The sequence below is a fragment of the Sciurus vulgaris genome (genome assembly GCF_902686455.1).
Source record: "Sciurus vulgaris genome assembly, chromosome: 3".
NCBI classification, from domain to species: Eukaryota; Metazoa; Chordata; class Mammalia; order Rodentia; family Sciuridae; genus Sciurus; species Sciurus vulgaris.
Window position 1 is genome coordinate 114,569,861 of NC_136463.1, and position 16,133 is coordinate 114,585,993.

The 16,133-nt window shown below is 40.2% G+C and overlaps 1 protein-coding gene across 2 annotated transcripts in view; it reads right to left on the minus strand.

The window, feature by feature from the left end:
- Window positions 1-15,559, minus strand: part of LOC306656497 (CD302 antigen) — a 144,602-nt gene extending 129,043 nt beyond the window's left edge. The window contains exons 1-4 of one of the 2 annotated variants that reach the window (XM_079131751.1): window positions 15,037-15,519; window positions 8,349-8,720; window positions 4,095-4,265; window positions 1,958-2,122 (exon numbers count right to left, since the gene is read on the minus strand). In XM_079131751.1, the coding sequence (XP_078987877.1) occupies window positions 1,958-2,122; window positions 4,095-4,265; window positions 8,349-8,720; window positions 15,037-15,130 (802 nt within the window). In that variant the 5' untranslated portion in view covers window positions 15,131-15,519. Of the gene's footprint in view, window positions 1-1,957; window positions 2,123-4,094; window positions 4,266-8,348; window positions 8,721-15,036 lie in introns of both variants that reach the window. The other variant, XM_079131746.1, reaches the window with a different exon arrangement.
- Between the last annotated feature and the right edge of the window lie 574 nt (window positions 15,560-16,133).

Below are 16,133 nucleotides of genomic sequence, written 5' to 3' on the forward strand. Positions count from 1 at the left end.
ATTACTGTTGGGTAGGATGGTGAGAGTCACTCTTCTTTCACCGAAGTCATCACTTTCCAAAAGTCAATATTCTAGGAAGCTTAAATTCACTAGCCCTTTCCATTCTCAATGATTTTTTTTTTTGCAGTGCTGGGGATCAAACCCAGGGCTTTGAGTTTGCAAGGCAAGCACTCTACCGACTGAGCTATCTCCCCAGCCCTCAATGATATTTTTTGTAAGGTTTAAGTGAAGTCTAGAATAGAATTCCACTGCCAAACACCTAGCCTATTAGGCTTATTTGACAGATTTTCATTCTAAAGTTCTGTTTATTCAACTCCCAGACAATACAAGAACAGGATAAAGTTCTAAGTAAGAAAGGAGGTCTGGATAAAGCTTTAGCCAAAAAACATGAAAAAAGACTAGTGGACTTTTAATGATATAAACATTTGTGAAAGGTGTAAGAAGTATAGCAAAAAACTAAGGGCTCTGTGGATTGACATTCGAATCCTAATTCTGGTATTTCTTAGTTGTGTGACATTGGGTGTGTTATTTCTAAATATCAATTTCCTGATCTGGTGACAAAGACACTTGTGATGGTGAACTGATGATTAATTTCTTTAGAGACAAAACCTTGTTTATAGCTAGCATTTATCAAATATTTATATTCATTATAAAACAGTGGGACAGGATTCACCTGAAATACTCAGTCAATAGGTATTTGTTTACTATATGCCAGTAATGCACAAAGTTTTGTACCAAAGTTAAAAAACGACCTACCTCTGCCTACAAAGAACTTACAGTCCTACAAAAGGTGAATCCAGGTACATGCCCAATACAAATTGTTTTCAAGTCAGACTATTCAGATTTAGGTTGTGTTATGTACTTGTAAGTGACTTCGGACAAAATGTATTTTCTTTATGAGCTTCATATTTCTCATTTGCAAAGTGAGCATAGTAATAATACCAGCCTCAGAGGGTGGTTATATAGCATTAAATGAAGTATTGTATGAAAACAATTTAGTAATCAGTCTAGGATATCATTATCTTATGTTACCACTATTCTTTTTCATTCAGAGAATAAATTATTAAGACTGAGAAACTTAGATTTCTTCTGATTTAAAAACTGATATAAAAATTTCTGTTTATAACCTTTTTTTTTAAAGAGTGTGATAGAAAAATTTACAGAATTTTACTGGGTACATGAAAGAAGACCAAAGTAGAAAAGGTATGCCATTTCTATGGATGAGAAGACTTTCATATAGAGACAGCATTAGAGACATATAGAAAACTTCATGAGAGACAGATTAATTAATCTGATTCAACACAATTCCAATGAAAGTCTTCATAGGGTTTTCACTGAAATTAACAAGGTATTACTGAAATTCATATGAAAGAATAAATGATCTCTTTTAATTTTCTGTTCTCATTTATATGATTTAAATTTTCATAATTAAAAATTTAAAAATTACCACTACTATCCTGCAAACAAAATAAAATTCTATCCATATATCTGTGTTATATTCACTTTAAGATTTTGGAAAACTCTCTTTACTCCTCCTTGAGGACTGTATTTCTTCACTTGAATGTGAAGAATTTTTACTGAGGCCATATAGTAGGACCCAGTCATCTGCTTTACCTTCCTTGAATTCTCTACCTTTCAATGTCAAAGAGCTTAATGTTTACTTTTTCAAATCCTTTTGCTTAGGTTAGTCTAGCAGTTTAATCTTCTACCTTGTTTTCTAAGCATCCATCTCTCTTTAGCCTCCATCACAAGACACATTTTCAATACATGGAATATGTTTATGTTCAGTAGTTTTTTTTTTTTTTTTTTGCTTGTGGGCTTCAGTGTTGAAGTTTAAATTCCCAAAGAAGCCAGAAAAGATACACACAAAACAACATGCCTGGATATGGGAAAGTAGAAGAAGGAAGCACCCTCACACTTTCAACAATTTTCTATGCCACATGCAAGTCAAACCTACCTTGGAGGTAAGTTAATTCAGCAGCACTGCTGATGCTCAGTAAGTCAGCTCCTTGATTTTGACATGAAACATAAGCTTCTTTCCAAGAAAGAGTTGCCTGATTATTAAACTGGTAGCAACTTCCAATCTGTTCGTTCTTTTGCCAATTACCTTCACAGTCATTTTCTGTTGATAAAAAGATTACCTAGTGATCATAAGGTAAAGGCATAAGGTTTTCTATTCCTCAGAATGCTTACAGTACTGCAATTCAATTTGCTTACTCTTAGGATGTGCCAAAGTGGAGGCTGTCATTGTTTGTTTAGACCATATTTTGATTTTTTGGTTACACAATGAAATTGAAGTCACAGGACATAAAATACTCAGGCTGATGAAAGCTGCCACTCTCCCTTAATCCCCTATCAGCTGCAAGGCCACGTTTTCACCTGTGTTCCTGGGTGTCCTCTGCTTGAAGGTGGCAGTCTCAATGTGTACAGGGGTGGAATGCTGAGCTAAGGGAAAATGAGCTCACTGGAACGTGGTAGCAGATGGCAGAGGGTTTGCCCATGGCCTGCAGAGAAACCACCGAGTATTCAAGTGTATATACTGACATGCTATTTAAATGGTTAAGATATGGAACACAGTGACCACCTTATTTTGGAAACCAACTCCAAGATTCTTCTTAATATTTTAGCAGATGATTGAATATATGATATAATTAATATTATGTAATTCACATTATGTATGAAATAATATTATATAATTCATTTTATATATGCACATATATATTACAAATATAAGTAAAGAAATATGTATATATATATATTATAATATATATCTTTAGCAAATATATAAAGTTATGTATAATTTCAGACAAAGAACTTTCAAGCTGTTTTCCAGATAATATATATATATATGCTGAGACTAGTTCAAAAACAGACTCAGAGTCTCTCCTGTACTCCCAACAAGAGGGGAAAAAATAGTGTAGGCTACGCGATGTATGTCCCAGGATCCACTTGGGGGACTTTCTAAAGGGCTTCCCATACTCAATTATATATCAGATGGAGACTCATGCACCTATTTGCTGCAAAGGCCCTTGAGGTCCTCTTGTTGATGCCCTCAAAGACAAAGACCTACAGGTGTTTGTGGCAGAGCTATAACTGGAGCACCAATCCCTTCTGTTGCTCTACTGAATGGCACACTTTGCCTCTTCAGACACTTTCCTATGGACTACATATCAACAAAGGTCATGACATTTGGTGAAAACAAAATAGAACAAATTTGCAGGAACATTGCCTAAAGGTTCATTATTGCCACTGAGGCCCTCTGATTGTAAATATAGAACATGCTGCTAGTGGGATGGTAGTGTGTTTGCTGTGCAATACCACCTCTGTGACTTAGCAATCTTTGGGTTTAAGAAACTCACAATGTTGCTTCTTTCATAAAAGTATCTCTGGAACGCATATGAATTCATTAACAACCCCTCCCACCCACACTACCCATCAGGTTAAGGCACCAAGACACATCCCAGTCAAGGCATCAAATAAAGTGGGATGTATGTGCTGGAGAATGAGGATCAGGAATCCTGGGTTCTGCACCAGGCTCCACATAAATGTGATCTGACCCTGACAGGTCATCCTTCAACCTGCCTCTCACCTGAGAAACAGGGGTTTGCACTAGATAACCTCTAAGCTACCTTTCACATTTGAAATTCCTTCCCCAAACTGCAATAAGAATTAAATGAAATAGTTACATGACTGGACACACTCTGCTTGTTATCAGTTACAACTGGAACAAATATTGGATTTTTATATTTCAGTAGATTCTAGGTGTTGAAAAGCCTGGGGCTTGACCTAGGTAAGTAATTATCAAAGTGTGGTCCACAGATCAAACCCTCAGCATTATCTAGAACTTGGAAACAACACTCTCCTGCTCTGGTATCTTCCAGGACACAGGCTATCTTGGTTGTCTTCTTGACCTGCTTCTGAAAATAAATTCAAAGCTACACTTTGCTCTTCTTTTCCCCTCCAAACATACTCCTTATTTAGCATAATTTTTGTTGCACTTTTGAGTCATCTTGACATCTTCCTTTTCCCTTTTGCCTCCTTCATACAAATGGCACTCTTCTTCCCATACATGAAGTTCAACAGCCCATACATACCTGGTATTAAGCAGAGGCCCCATTTTTGGTCATATTGATAATGTAAGGTGGTAGCACACCATGGCCCACTATGGTCATCATCAAGAATGCAGTCATGATGCCATGTCCCATCAATTAGGAATGGAAATTCACAAGGTCTTCCATAGGAGTTCCCATCTCTGGTATATATCTCTGTGGGTTGGGGAGGAAGTTGAAGAAAGAAGAGTTAAAAACTGGATAATCATCTTTGGTTAGCTAATTTCTAAAATGTTTTCAAAGAAAGGGTTGTTTTCACTTGTGAGAATACAATATCTGTTTGTTGTTGTTGTTGTTGTTGTTATAGGTGCTGGTATACCAGGGATTGAACTCAGGGATACTTGACCACTGAGCCACATCCCCAGCCCTACTTTGTATTTTATTTAGAGACAGGGTCTCGTTGAGTTGCTTAGCACCTTGCTTTTGCTGAGGCTGGCTTTGAACTTGAGATCCTCCTGACAGTCTCCTGAGCTGCTGGGATTACAGGCATGTGCCACTGTGCCCAGCGAGAATAAAATATCTGAATGGGATGCATAGAGAAGAGTGTGGATGCTGACTGTTCAGGTTTGGACTTGAATACTGGGGTCCCCTCTATGGCTGTGGGCAAGCTTAGTTTCTGCATTTGCAAATGCAGGATTTGGTAAAATAATGTTTGTAAGGCTTCTTTTATTGTGGTGTGATAAGCACTAAAAGATCCTGGCTTAAGGATCAACTGACTCTACTGTGGGTGGCAGAGTACTTTATCAAGAGTAACATGACTGAGATACAATTCACCTTCTTTTTCTTTAGTTAAGTGTAGGGCCAGAAAAATATCTTAGCACCATAGAGGGCGTGTATGGACTTTGGAACCACCTACGAAGTTAGAGAGATGGACAAACAGCTCATCGCGTGATAGAATTGAGACTGTGGTTTTCAGGAAGTGAAAGGAAACTGCTCAGTTCCTGAGTAGATTCTTGGGGAGGAGCAAGGCATAGTAATTTATGTCAGAAAAGAAAGAAGAACTGGCTTCAATAGGGAACTCATGAGACCAGCTGGTGGCCAACAAGGTAGCAGATCTAGCTTTGTATTTTAATAATTTTCCCTTGTACTCAGGTACTGAAAAATGATTTCAATCACAAATATGCCTGGAAATTCTACAGGAGGTGCTTATTATTATTATTATTAAGTCAATAATAGTTCTCTTGAAAAAGTATTTCTGTAGGACAGCTAACCCTAGTATCTATTTCTGTCACCTTTTTCTTTTTCTTTTTCTCAATTTGTTTAAAACCCTGTCATTAACAGATCAAATAAAGACTATTAGGTAAAGCATAGTCATCAAATCTCAGTCTATTAGGGTCCCTTGAAATGTCTCACAGATTTGCTTAAAAGTGTGCTTAAGATGTTTCTTGATTCTACATTCCTTATCTTTCATCTGACCAAAGTATGAGACTTTATAAGTTTGGAAGGTATTAAGCAAAAAGATATGAAGAATCTGGGTGCTTTTCTTTGAAAAACAATCTTTTAAGGATCATTGGTTTGTTTTCCTATGTCATATATATGGCTTTGAATAGGTTACTTCTGTTACAGAGTATGTTGACTGTAAGTTTTCTAAGAATCCTGCTTATTACATGGTTTGTTTCTGACCACACCAAAAACTCCCAATAGTGCATAATCCATTTTAACACACAGAGGACAGTTCCTCAACGTAATGACTATGACTTATAGGAGCATATTTTTTTCCCTAAAATCTTTTATATCTGTAATAAAAAGTGCTTTCATATGCATTTCTTTTACTTGCTCTTTATCATAAACGTGGGAGATCAGTATGTGATATTATGCTTGTTTGTGAAATCCCCATTTTTGTGGAGTAGTTTTGAAATGTCCAGTCACCCAGCTGTGAGTGACAGGGATGAGACTGGGCTCTCTGATTAGAGAGACACACAAGGATAATTTCAATACCAAGGTTGTCCTCTCAGGTTTCAAGTCACATATCATAGCTCAAAGCTGGGCTTCATTAAAAAGCTCCCAGTTGGGGCTGGGAATATAGCTCAGTTGGTAGAGTGTTTATCTTGCATGCACAAGGCCCTGGGTTCAATCCCTAGCACCACCAAAAAAAAAAAAAAGCTCTCAGTCACTAAATGCTTTGAAGAAGCAAACATTCACCACCAGTTAATGATGCTCACTATTCATTGAGTTTTATTTCCACATCCTTTGCTATGGCTGGACCTCTTGAATTCCATGGTGTTTCTTAGCAAGAGAGGCTTTCCTGAGAAGAAACTTCTCTGAATGTGTGGCTTTAGGGTGATAGCATCCTTTAGACAACAGCTTATTATGTCAGAGGCACAAATTTGTAAGATGAGGTGTTCACATGGAAAACAAATTTCTTCAGTAATGTGAGACAAAATAGCTTCCATAGTTAAAGAGGTTGGTAGGCTTCTAAGAGTTGCCCAAAAGCTCAGATAGTTCACACAGTTAATTCTCATCTTTGAAATGATTCACCAAACATTCAAAATTTGAAGAATGCTGGTCAGGTCAAGATAGCTTCTGATATAAACACATATCTAAGTGCTAGTCAAAAGCAGTTCACTCAATTTTATACCACTAAAACTTTCTCTGATATGAACATAACTCCAACAGATTAGGGGAAGGAAGAGGCAACCTAAGACACATAGTAAGTAATCTTTATATATCAGAAGTAAAAACTTTTTTAGACTGCAAAAGCCAAGGGAGAAATAAAAACACTATATTTGGGAAATGGAATCCTATTTTTGCTTTTCGTACTGTGGATGGAACTCAGGGACACTTCACCATTAAGCTACGTCCCTTAGCCCCTTTTATTTTTTATTTTGAGACAGGGACTCACTAAGTTGCTGAGGCTGGCTTTGAACTTGTGGTTCTCCCAATCTCAGCCTCCAGAGTCACTGGGATTACAGGTGATAATTGCTTTAAGTTTAGGTAACCACATTTAAGTTAGGAGGAAGCTGGGTAGCAGAAACAGATTTGTTTGACTACTCAAAGGTTGGGGACTAAATAGAAGGAAAACCCTATCTCTAAGTCTGTCTTATTTTTCCATTAATAGAACCAGACATTATCAGAAGATTTTTCTAGATTCTCACTAGGAAATAGAAGTTTCCTAGCAGGAAAGATGGGAACAAAGCTGCTATCCTGAGTCTGTGACTGAATTTAGCTTAAATGAGTTTTAGAGAAAAGGAAAACCTCTGTGAAGCTACATAAATTTTAAAAGAAGGACAAGAGGCGGGTACAGTGGCCAGTGGCTGGGGATGCTAAGACAGGAGAATTTTGAGTTCAAAGCTAGCCTCAGCAAGACTCTATCTCTAAATAAAATATATAAAAAAGGGGTGGTCAAGCACCCCTGGGTTCAATCCCAGGTAACAAACAAACAACAACAAAAAAAATCAATAAAAAATATTTTTAAAAAAGGATAAGAGTAAGATAATAGGATTTAGATCAGATAATTATAAATATATACATATACATTATATACAAATGTATATCAACATTCAATGTAATTTACAGCAACATAATACAAAAAGATTTGCTTGGGTGATAGCTAATTGCACTTAGTTTAAAAAATATACCCTTTTATTCTTTCTAAACTTAGAAATTCTTTTTGAGCAAGTCTAGACTCAGAGCAAAGGCTATGGCAATATTCACATGCTTATTTTTGGAAGGAACCAAGAAAAAAATCTACTCTTAGAATGTTGAATCATAAATATAAACATCAACACATGACAGTCATGCCAAAAATGAAAATAAATACCCACACGAGATTTTTAAAACATTCCCACTATACTGAAACACATAGACAAGGAAAAATACATTTCTTTTTCTTTTTTCACTTACAAGATCAACATTATTAAATTACTTGTCTTTTTACCAGCAGGATTTCCTATCAGTCTAACATTTCCTTTCTCATAGAGTTCAGAATGTCATCATGGGAGGTAAACATGCTCAGACATCACACAGATTTCATATCCCAGGCTGGCCACAACATGGCTATGACCTCTGGCAAGACACTTGACCTCTCCTAGCCTTGCCCATAAAGGGATGGGAGTGGGGCAAATACCACTGACCTCACAGGTGCATGGTAAGAATGAAACCGCACAGCGCCTGGACCTGAGTAGCTTGCTCACTGCCTTTACCAGCATATGACTTCATTTTTACTTGACTGTGCATGTTCAATGTCATGGTTAATAAGCACAACAGCAAAATGGCTCCAAGTCCCTCTCCAGTACTCACCATGGTAAGGCTGATCACAAAGGCTGTCCTCAGAACTTCCTTTCTTCCAGACATCAGATGTATTTGTACTGGCTATGGCATATCCATCCTTCAGAGCCAGCCTGTATTGGGCGGCACCATACAGAGAGTGGTGCTCACATTTCCACCACAGCATGACGTTGGAGTCACAGCTGAACATTTTCAAGGAATCCGTAGGTTTGGTAATATCTAGACCAAGGCACTTCTGGGATTGCAAATGAAAGAGCCGATGCTGGGACACCCACTTCCATAACATGTCCTTAGTTTCATCACAATCTTTTGCTACTATCCAGCCATCTAGTGGCTTGATGCATTTGCCTGTGTTTTCACTGACGATGGTGAATGGATTATTACCTGGATTAAGAAAGACGATTAAAAAAGACACTTCAGGATTTGGAATGATGTGGCCAATGTGCCTTGCTCCCTGCTTGCTGAGGACAGTCTGAGAACTACTGGACTGCACCACCCTACCAACTTGATAAACTGTAATGTCCTACACAAGGAAGAAGGACAATGGTTGCTGCAGAGGCAGCTCAGTGTGCAGTAAGAGCATGGGCTCTACAGCCAGCCTGCATGGGCTCAAATTCTGCCTCTGCTACTACTTATTAGTCATGAGATCAGGACAAATTATTTAATCTGTGCTTCGGTTTTCTCATTTCTAACATTGTATCTACTTCATACTGTAAATATTAATAGATATGGAGAATAAGAAACTCCCAAAATAATGAGGTCTGAGAAAAAGAAGTAAAAATGAAGGCCATGCAGTGACAGCCTTCACCTCCCAGGACAAATGTGTTCCAGGCGCCAGCCAGCTGCAGACAGGGAGGAGGCGTTTTATCATCCTTAAAGGACACAGCCTCTGGGAGGTGTTCATCTCCTCCAAAGTCAATCTTTTCCAGGCACTGTCCTCTTTTGACCCAAAAGGTTCACATTCTTGACTGTCCAAGCAAACTGATATATGTTCATTAGACCACTTCTCAAAATAACATATACAAACCCAGACCCTTTCTTTGATCAGTGGCTCATTTTCTACCAGGAGAGTGTGTTCAAGGGCACCATTTCATCCCCCTGAATAAAGAGCTGAGATGACGCACGAGGTTTGCATCCTGCCTGGTCTTTTTGTGTTAACAAATGTGATAAAAAGAGCTAACACACGTAAAGTACCAAGAGTAGTTTGTATATCTGTTTCTGCTAGTCCATGAAAGAGCCCCCACCCCCACAAGGCTCCTATTTAATAGGATAAAGAAGCTCAGTTTTCATCTTACCTAGACAGGTAGTCTGTGGTCAATGAAAAATATCCTGAATCTATTTGGGACCAAAATTCTGTCTTCTTACACTTTGGCTAGCATGGCAGGGTAAACTAGTAGATGAGAAATCAAAGCTGTGTTCTCACTTTATGATCTTTCCCCAGATCAAGTATGAAGTCAGGCCTCTGTGCTCCTCTGCCATATGGCAAGTTAGTAAGGTCACATGAAAAGAGACTTTGCTTAAAAGCCACCTCCTAGACCTTTTATGGAAGCCTGATTCATCAAGGTGTTTCAGAGGGAAGATTTCTGAGAGGGCAAAATAGTGGGGTAAAGGAGCTGGAGGAAATAAGAGGTCTGCCTTCTGAAGAAGGGGGAATGTGTGGCCAGTCCTATGGTAGAACCTCCAGGAAAGTACCAGAACCTGAAGAGCGGTTGGGGAATCAACTATATGGGTCATCTAGGGAGACTGGACCATGAGCTCCAGGAGTCACCTGAGCCACCAGTTTCAAGTTCAGCATTTCTGGATGAAAGGAAACTGAGAAGTAACCAGTAGGAATTGAAGACTAAGTAGCCTTCCTGAATGTTCCCCTGGTGACTAGCATGAGCTGGGGAAGACCCCAACAATGACAGCAATTAAAGCTCTGACAGCCTGGTGGAAGGAATTGAGTCAAATTTAATTAGATTATCCTGATAAGATAGGAATACATCCTTTCTTACACACCTGAGTTTGTGGAGCAAGATTAACATCTGTTACAACAAACAATAATCGAACAATTTGGTCAGTTTTTTTTTTTTTTTTTTTTTTACAAAGAATAAATTTAAAGTTTTATCACAAATCATTATGTTGATGAGAGTAAAGCTGAAATGTTTTAGACAAGCTTAAACAATCATTGTCAATGGACCAGAGTTCAGCAGAAGGACCTGAAAATTTTGGTTCTCCAAAAGCACTTTCAATTTGATACCTTCTTCACAATCACTGGTTTTATTAACACCAAATGCCTTTTCTGGTAAGAACTCACATGCTTTAGAGTTAAAATTTCGCATACTTTGGGTTGGTAACTTGAGGGGAAATTTCATAATGTAAATAGCAGCTACAAAATTAAATCTGATTACAGTTTGAACTTTGGGTGGAATTTTTTTTGTTCTAAAAAAAGAACAAGAGGAACAACTACCACCAAAACAAAACAACACAAAAAAACCCTTTAAAGTGTTTAATTATTTTTGCTTTCAATTATGAATTTTAAGGCATTGCACAGGGTTGCAATTAGGTATGTTTGTTATAGCAGCATCCATCCTTGCTCTTTTTTTTTTTTTTTGACATCCCTTGGCCATTCTCTCTTTGATGAAGTGGGAGAACAGTCAACGAGAAAAGGAAAATGTACTCTTACGAGATGACCACTCACAATTTCTCTAATGTCCTTCTCCCACATATTCAAGAGCTGCACAGATGCCTGATCTACCTTTTTCCAAACAATTTTCTCTCAACCCTTCAAAATAAATATGGGTTCCAAAGTATAAAAAATTGCCACACACACAAAAAATGTCTGCTCCTCTGGAGGCATGGCCACTACCCTAGCTAGAAACTTCCACTCTCCTGTCCCATAGTCTTGTTCCTCTTTCCTGGGCACTCTGCTCTGACACTTGACCCCAAACAGGTGATACAGGCAAATGGCAGCTTTGCCTTCCTTTGCAGTTTTGAATTCTGTATTTTTCAAGCTGCCTGTGTAGCAGTCAATTGATTAGGTTAAAAAAAAAAAAAAAAGGTTTAGTATAGTGGAAAGGTATTAGAGGTCCTAGATTGAAGACTCACTTTTGCTACCAGTTAGGTGGGAGAATGTGTAGAAACCACTTAATCTCCCAAGGTCTTCACATCTCTAAAAATCAGATGAAAGTAGTGGAGTATAAGATATTTAAGCCACTTCCAGAGCTAATATCCTATGTTTCCACCAGATAACAATGTTCTCATCCTCGTAAGTTTTACTAGCCTTTGCCAAATTCATCACATATTGTTCTTGAACACATGCTGACAATTTTATTATGTAACACTACTGCTAGTGGTACTTGAGGTCATTCTAATATTTATATTGGGCATGTATGATTTGGTGACAGTTTTGCTTTATAAAAATTCTTTGGAAGAGAAAAAAATTTTAATCTTTCCTATCTTCTATACATGTTACTTTTGGGACACCTGCAGATTTAACCTAGTAGAAGCCAGACAACAGAAGAGATGTAGAGTAGTACAGATTAGCAACATCTTAAGAAACAGCAAGATTCTAAACAAATTTAACACCTCTAACGGTAGAAACTTGACTCAGTCCAAAGCTGTTTGAACCAAATTTGTAATCAATATTAACCTTTGACACTTAAAGAGGTCACTGAGCACAGAGAGTCATTATTAATATGTTTTGAGGAAACTTGTTATTAGCCTTCATACGTAGTATATAAGCACTCATATACAATATAGCTAGGGAGAGAACTGTTTGCTCACAAGTTTCCCTATTTTTCTTTCTTTTCTTTTTAATGTGGCAGAGGGTACCAGGGATGGAACTCAGAGGCACTTGATCACTGAGCCACATACCCAGTCCTATTTTAGAGACAAGGTGTCATTTTTTTAGAGACAAGGTGTCACTGAGTTGCTTAGCACCTCACTTATTCTGAGGCTGACTTTGAACTCACGATCCTCCTGTCTTCAGATTCCCGAGCCACTGGGATTACAGGTGTGCACCACCACACCCGGTTCCCCATCTTTCTTTATGGAGCTGTTCAATCTGTGTTAGTCTTGTGACCCTATGGGATGATACGCTGAAGAGTGGGAAAAACTGAGAGAATGTATAACTAATTCCTTGTTTAGAAATTTGTTATATGAAGGCATATAAACTATTTTAGAAATGTATTGCACTTTGAAAAGGTAATTACAGAGCAATTTATAAAACAAATTCTTTATTGATATTTTTCTTGTTCACTTTACAACTTTACATCAGTCTTCAATGGCATTTTCATGTTCCTCTCCAAATACAAGATTGGGACAAATCTAAAAGGCAAGAGGTTGACAAAAAGAAGAGCCATCACACCTAGAAGCACTTTTCATGTGCTACATTTTATATAAATACTCGTGGTATTTGAGAGAAAATGGATAAGTAGCATTATCATAAATTGACAGTGAATTTTTAGTATTTTTATATACATCAAAGAAAAACCATCTCTCTCGACATTTTCTTGTTGTCTGATCACTAAGTAAGTCCTGACTTACAGGCCATAGAACAAAGAGCTCTGCAGATTTGGTAGAGAAGCTGGATATCAACATTTTATAACTGCAGATCAATGGAGAGGGAAATGGCTTGGGATGGCAGGAAGGATAAAGATCATGGCATTGATAATTTCAAGGGAACTTTCCCAGTTCAATGCTAAACATTTTGTGATCTCTGACAAGTATGCAGAGCATACAGGTGCAGTAGGAGAGAATCAGAAGTCTGGGCTTTCTAGATCAAAAACAGGTCCTGAAGTAACATTTGCGTTCATGGCAAAATGTTAGACATCAAAAAGGCATCAAGGCCAGACTCCATGATATGAACTGGTAAGAACCTCAGGAGACCCTGAAGATCAATTTGCGTCAAGCTGTTAGCTCTCCAAAGAGGCAAAAAAAAAAAAAAGCAAACTAAGCTCTTGGCATCTCCTCAAGGACACAAAGTGCTCCTCCAACATTTGGTGACCAAGACCACCTGCCCAAGCCTAGCTGCACACATGTAAATGAGGTGCATACTATCACTAGCATCCTGAAGCTGACACACTGCCAAACCAGCTACCCAAATGGCCAAGTGTTCAACATTCCAGTGTTTCCCCTAATAAGGCCACAAGTCTGGTCTGAAGGTGAGAGAAAGCCATCCAGAGCAGATGCTAGGACTGAGAAAGGATGCAGGGAAACAAACACTTGTGGGGATCTAGTGCAGGGAGAATAGTTAAACCAGGTGCTCTTTGCTATGGGTGGCTTAGACAGAACAGGGACTGTAGATATGGTGTAGATATGGTGAGAATTAAGAAAACCTTGAATTTTGTTGGGGAGACAAAACAGGACTATGGCAGGCATAGACTGAAGCCAAGAGGAGAGCAATTGAAAGGTTAGTGTTTTCAGTTAGTTGCTGCAGTGAGATTTGAATTGTGGGGCAAGCAGAGTAGAATTCTAACAGCAATAAAGGAGAGCATTAGGGCTAGGGCTATAGCTCATTCAGTAGAGTGCTTGCTTTGCCTGCACATAGGCCCTGGGTTCAATCCCCAGCACCACACACACACACACACACACACACACACACACACACACACACACAATGCATTATTCGTGGCTCTTTTGACCTAGAACAGAAGGCTAATGGAGAATGGAGAAGATGTCAGATCAGGGTCCATTGAAAAGGCCCTTGGCGTAGATAGGATGATGCCATTCTGAGAGACCTCTTCCTAAGCCTTTTTGAAGAAAGTTTAAACCAGACAGTAACTTAGCGTGGCTGCAAAGAAAGTAAGAGCCACAGTCAACTTTATGGTTTTAAAAAACTGCCTTGATCATCTTTTCCTTCCTCATAGAAGCAAGACTATAGAAGTGGTGGGTGGGGACTGCCCAAAGAATGCCCATTATGCAGCCTGACCAAGAAACAAAGACCTAGGCACACCTTTTGCCAAGGCAAAGAGAAAGTAAAAGCAAAGTCCAATTGGTACCAAGGGAGATGGTGGGGCTAGCACCACCCTGAGCATTATTAGCAAAGGGCGTCAGTTACCTAGTGAGAGGCAGTGGGTTGATGTGCACTTTAGCAAGGTGCTGTAGGCCTGTGTGGGCGTGGGGTATCATTTGGTGTTGATCAGCCAATTAGAACAAAGGGTCACTACTCCAGATGATGGGGAAGAGCATCACAACAGACTCTTGGTCCTGGGCACTTTTGGAAATGACATCTTAACCCGACTTCCTTTTTGATGAGCACCGTGGGTGGAGTGAAGTCAAGGAATTATTGAGAATCCTTGGGGTGTGGGTGGAACTTCATCTTTGCCACTGAGGGGTTAAGGTGACCAACGGGCGATAACAGGTGGGATAGCGTGTAGGAGAGGGGGAACCCCATGACCCAGGGAAGTAACATTGTAGAGAATAGTAGATGAGAAAGGCAAAGAACCCTCCCAGAAAAGACTGCGCCTCCTCTTGGTGAATCCCGGTACCCTCAACACCAGAAAGACCTTGCCCTTTCACGCCCAGCCGCGCCTTCCTCCCGGCAATGGACATTTTCTCCGCCACACTTCCTCCTCCGCTGACTTGTCGGGCTCCAGACCCCAAGCAAGGCAACGGTGACCTGACTCGGGAGCGCAGGCCTGACTCAGGCGAAGGAAAGTCGGCAGACCTGCAACGTCGAGGCCCCCAGCGGGGTGGTTGCGGACGCGGCTGTGGTTACCTGCGCGGTCAGAAGGCTCCGCAATCCCCAAGCACCGGAGCAGCAGTATGAGGAGCCCCGCCGCGCGGCGAGGGGTCGCCCAGCGCGTCCTCATCCTGAGCGGGCCCAAGCGGTCCCACTCGCTCTTCGGTCGCACGCGGCACCCACTCCTCCCAGTGAGCCCAGCCAGCTTCGGCAGTGCAGTTGCCACGAACCTCCCGGGCGCGCAGGCCCCGCCCCCTCCGCCGTCGGCCAATCAGACCTGCGTCTCCTCTGTCCTGGTGCGCGGAGGGGCAGGTAGGGCGCGGCCTGGAGGGCCAGGGAGGGAGGGGGGATTCCGGGGAGAGAGCTGTTGACACCTGCGAGGGTTGTGACCGCAAGAAGGAGGGAAGTGCGCGTCGAAGAAAAGAGCTTGCGCAGCACGGATCACAGAGGTAGGGGGTCCAGGCCCGTGCTTTCTTCATCAGCAAACTGGAGAGATGCGGCACTCACTGGGAATTGGCACTATCCTGGTGAATGAGTTCGTTCGAACAGTTTAGGAACTTGCCCTCTGTCCTGCGCATTTCAGTCAGTGATGACTTCATTCCAAGGCTGGACTGAAAGGTACCCACATCCCCTCCCAACCCCGACGAGGAAAATGCACACTCGTCGTGTGGCCTCTGTGGCCAAGCCAAAGAATTCAGTTCCTTGGCAACGTCTTGGGTATTTTGATAGTTCAAACAAAGGTGGGATAATATACACTATGGTTTGACCCTGTAATTGTTGATTAAAAGCAAAAGTTAGCCCAGTGACTCTGTGATACTTCCAAGGATGATTTAGGCTTATTAAACACTTAACTTTTGCAAACAAGCTCTTTCCTTAATAATCGCATACAAATCCAATAAAAATGTAAAAGTCTTGCTCTCAACATCTGAAATTGCAGGTCCCAGTACTGTCTCCCTGTGAACACTGCTATTTTAATTAGGCCAAATTCCTAGTGACCTAAGTTGCTTGAAATGTCCTATATTTTTAAATCCCATGTTTACTGAGCATATGATATGTACATGGGATGGTCTCCATCCTGTTCCCCAAAGGTTTCCATGAGGATGTGTCTAGGTTGCCTTTCCTGATTGCAGCTC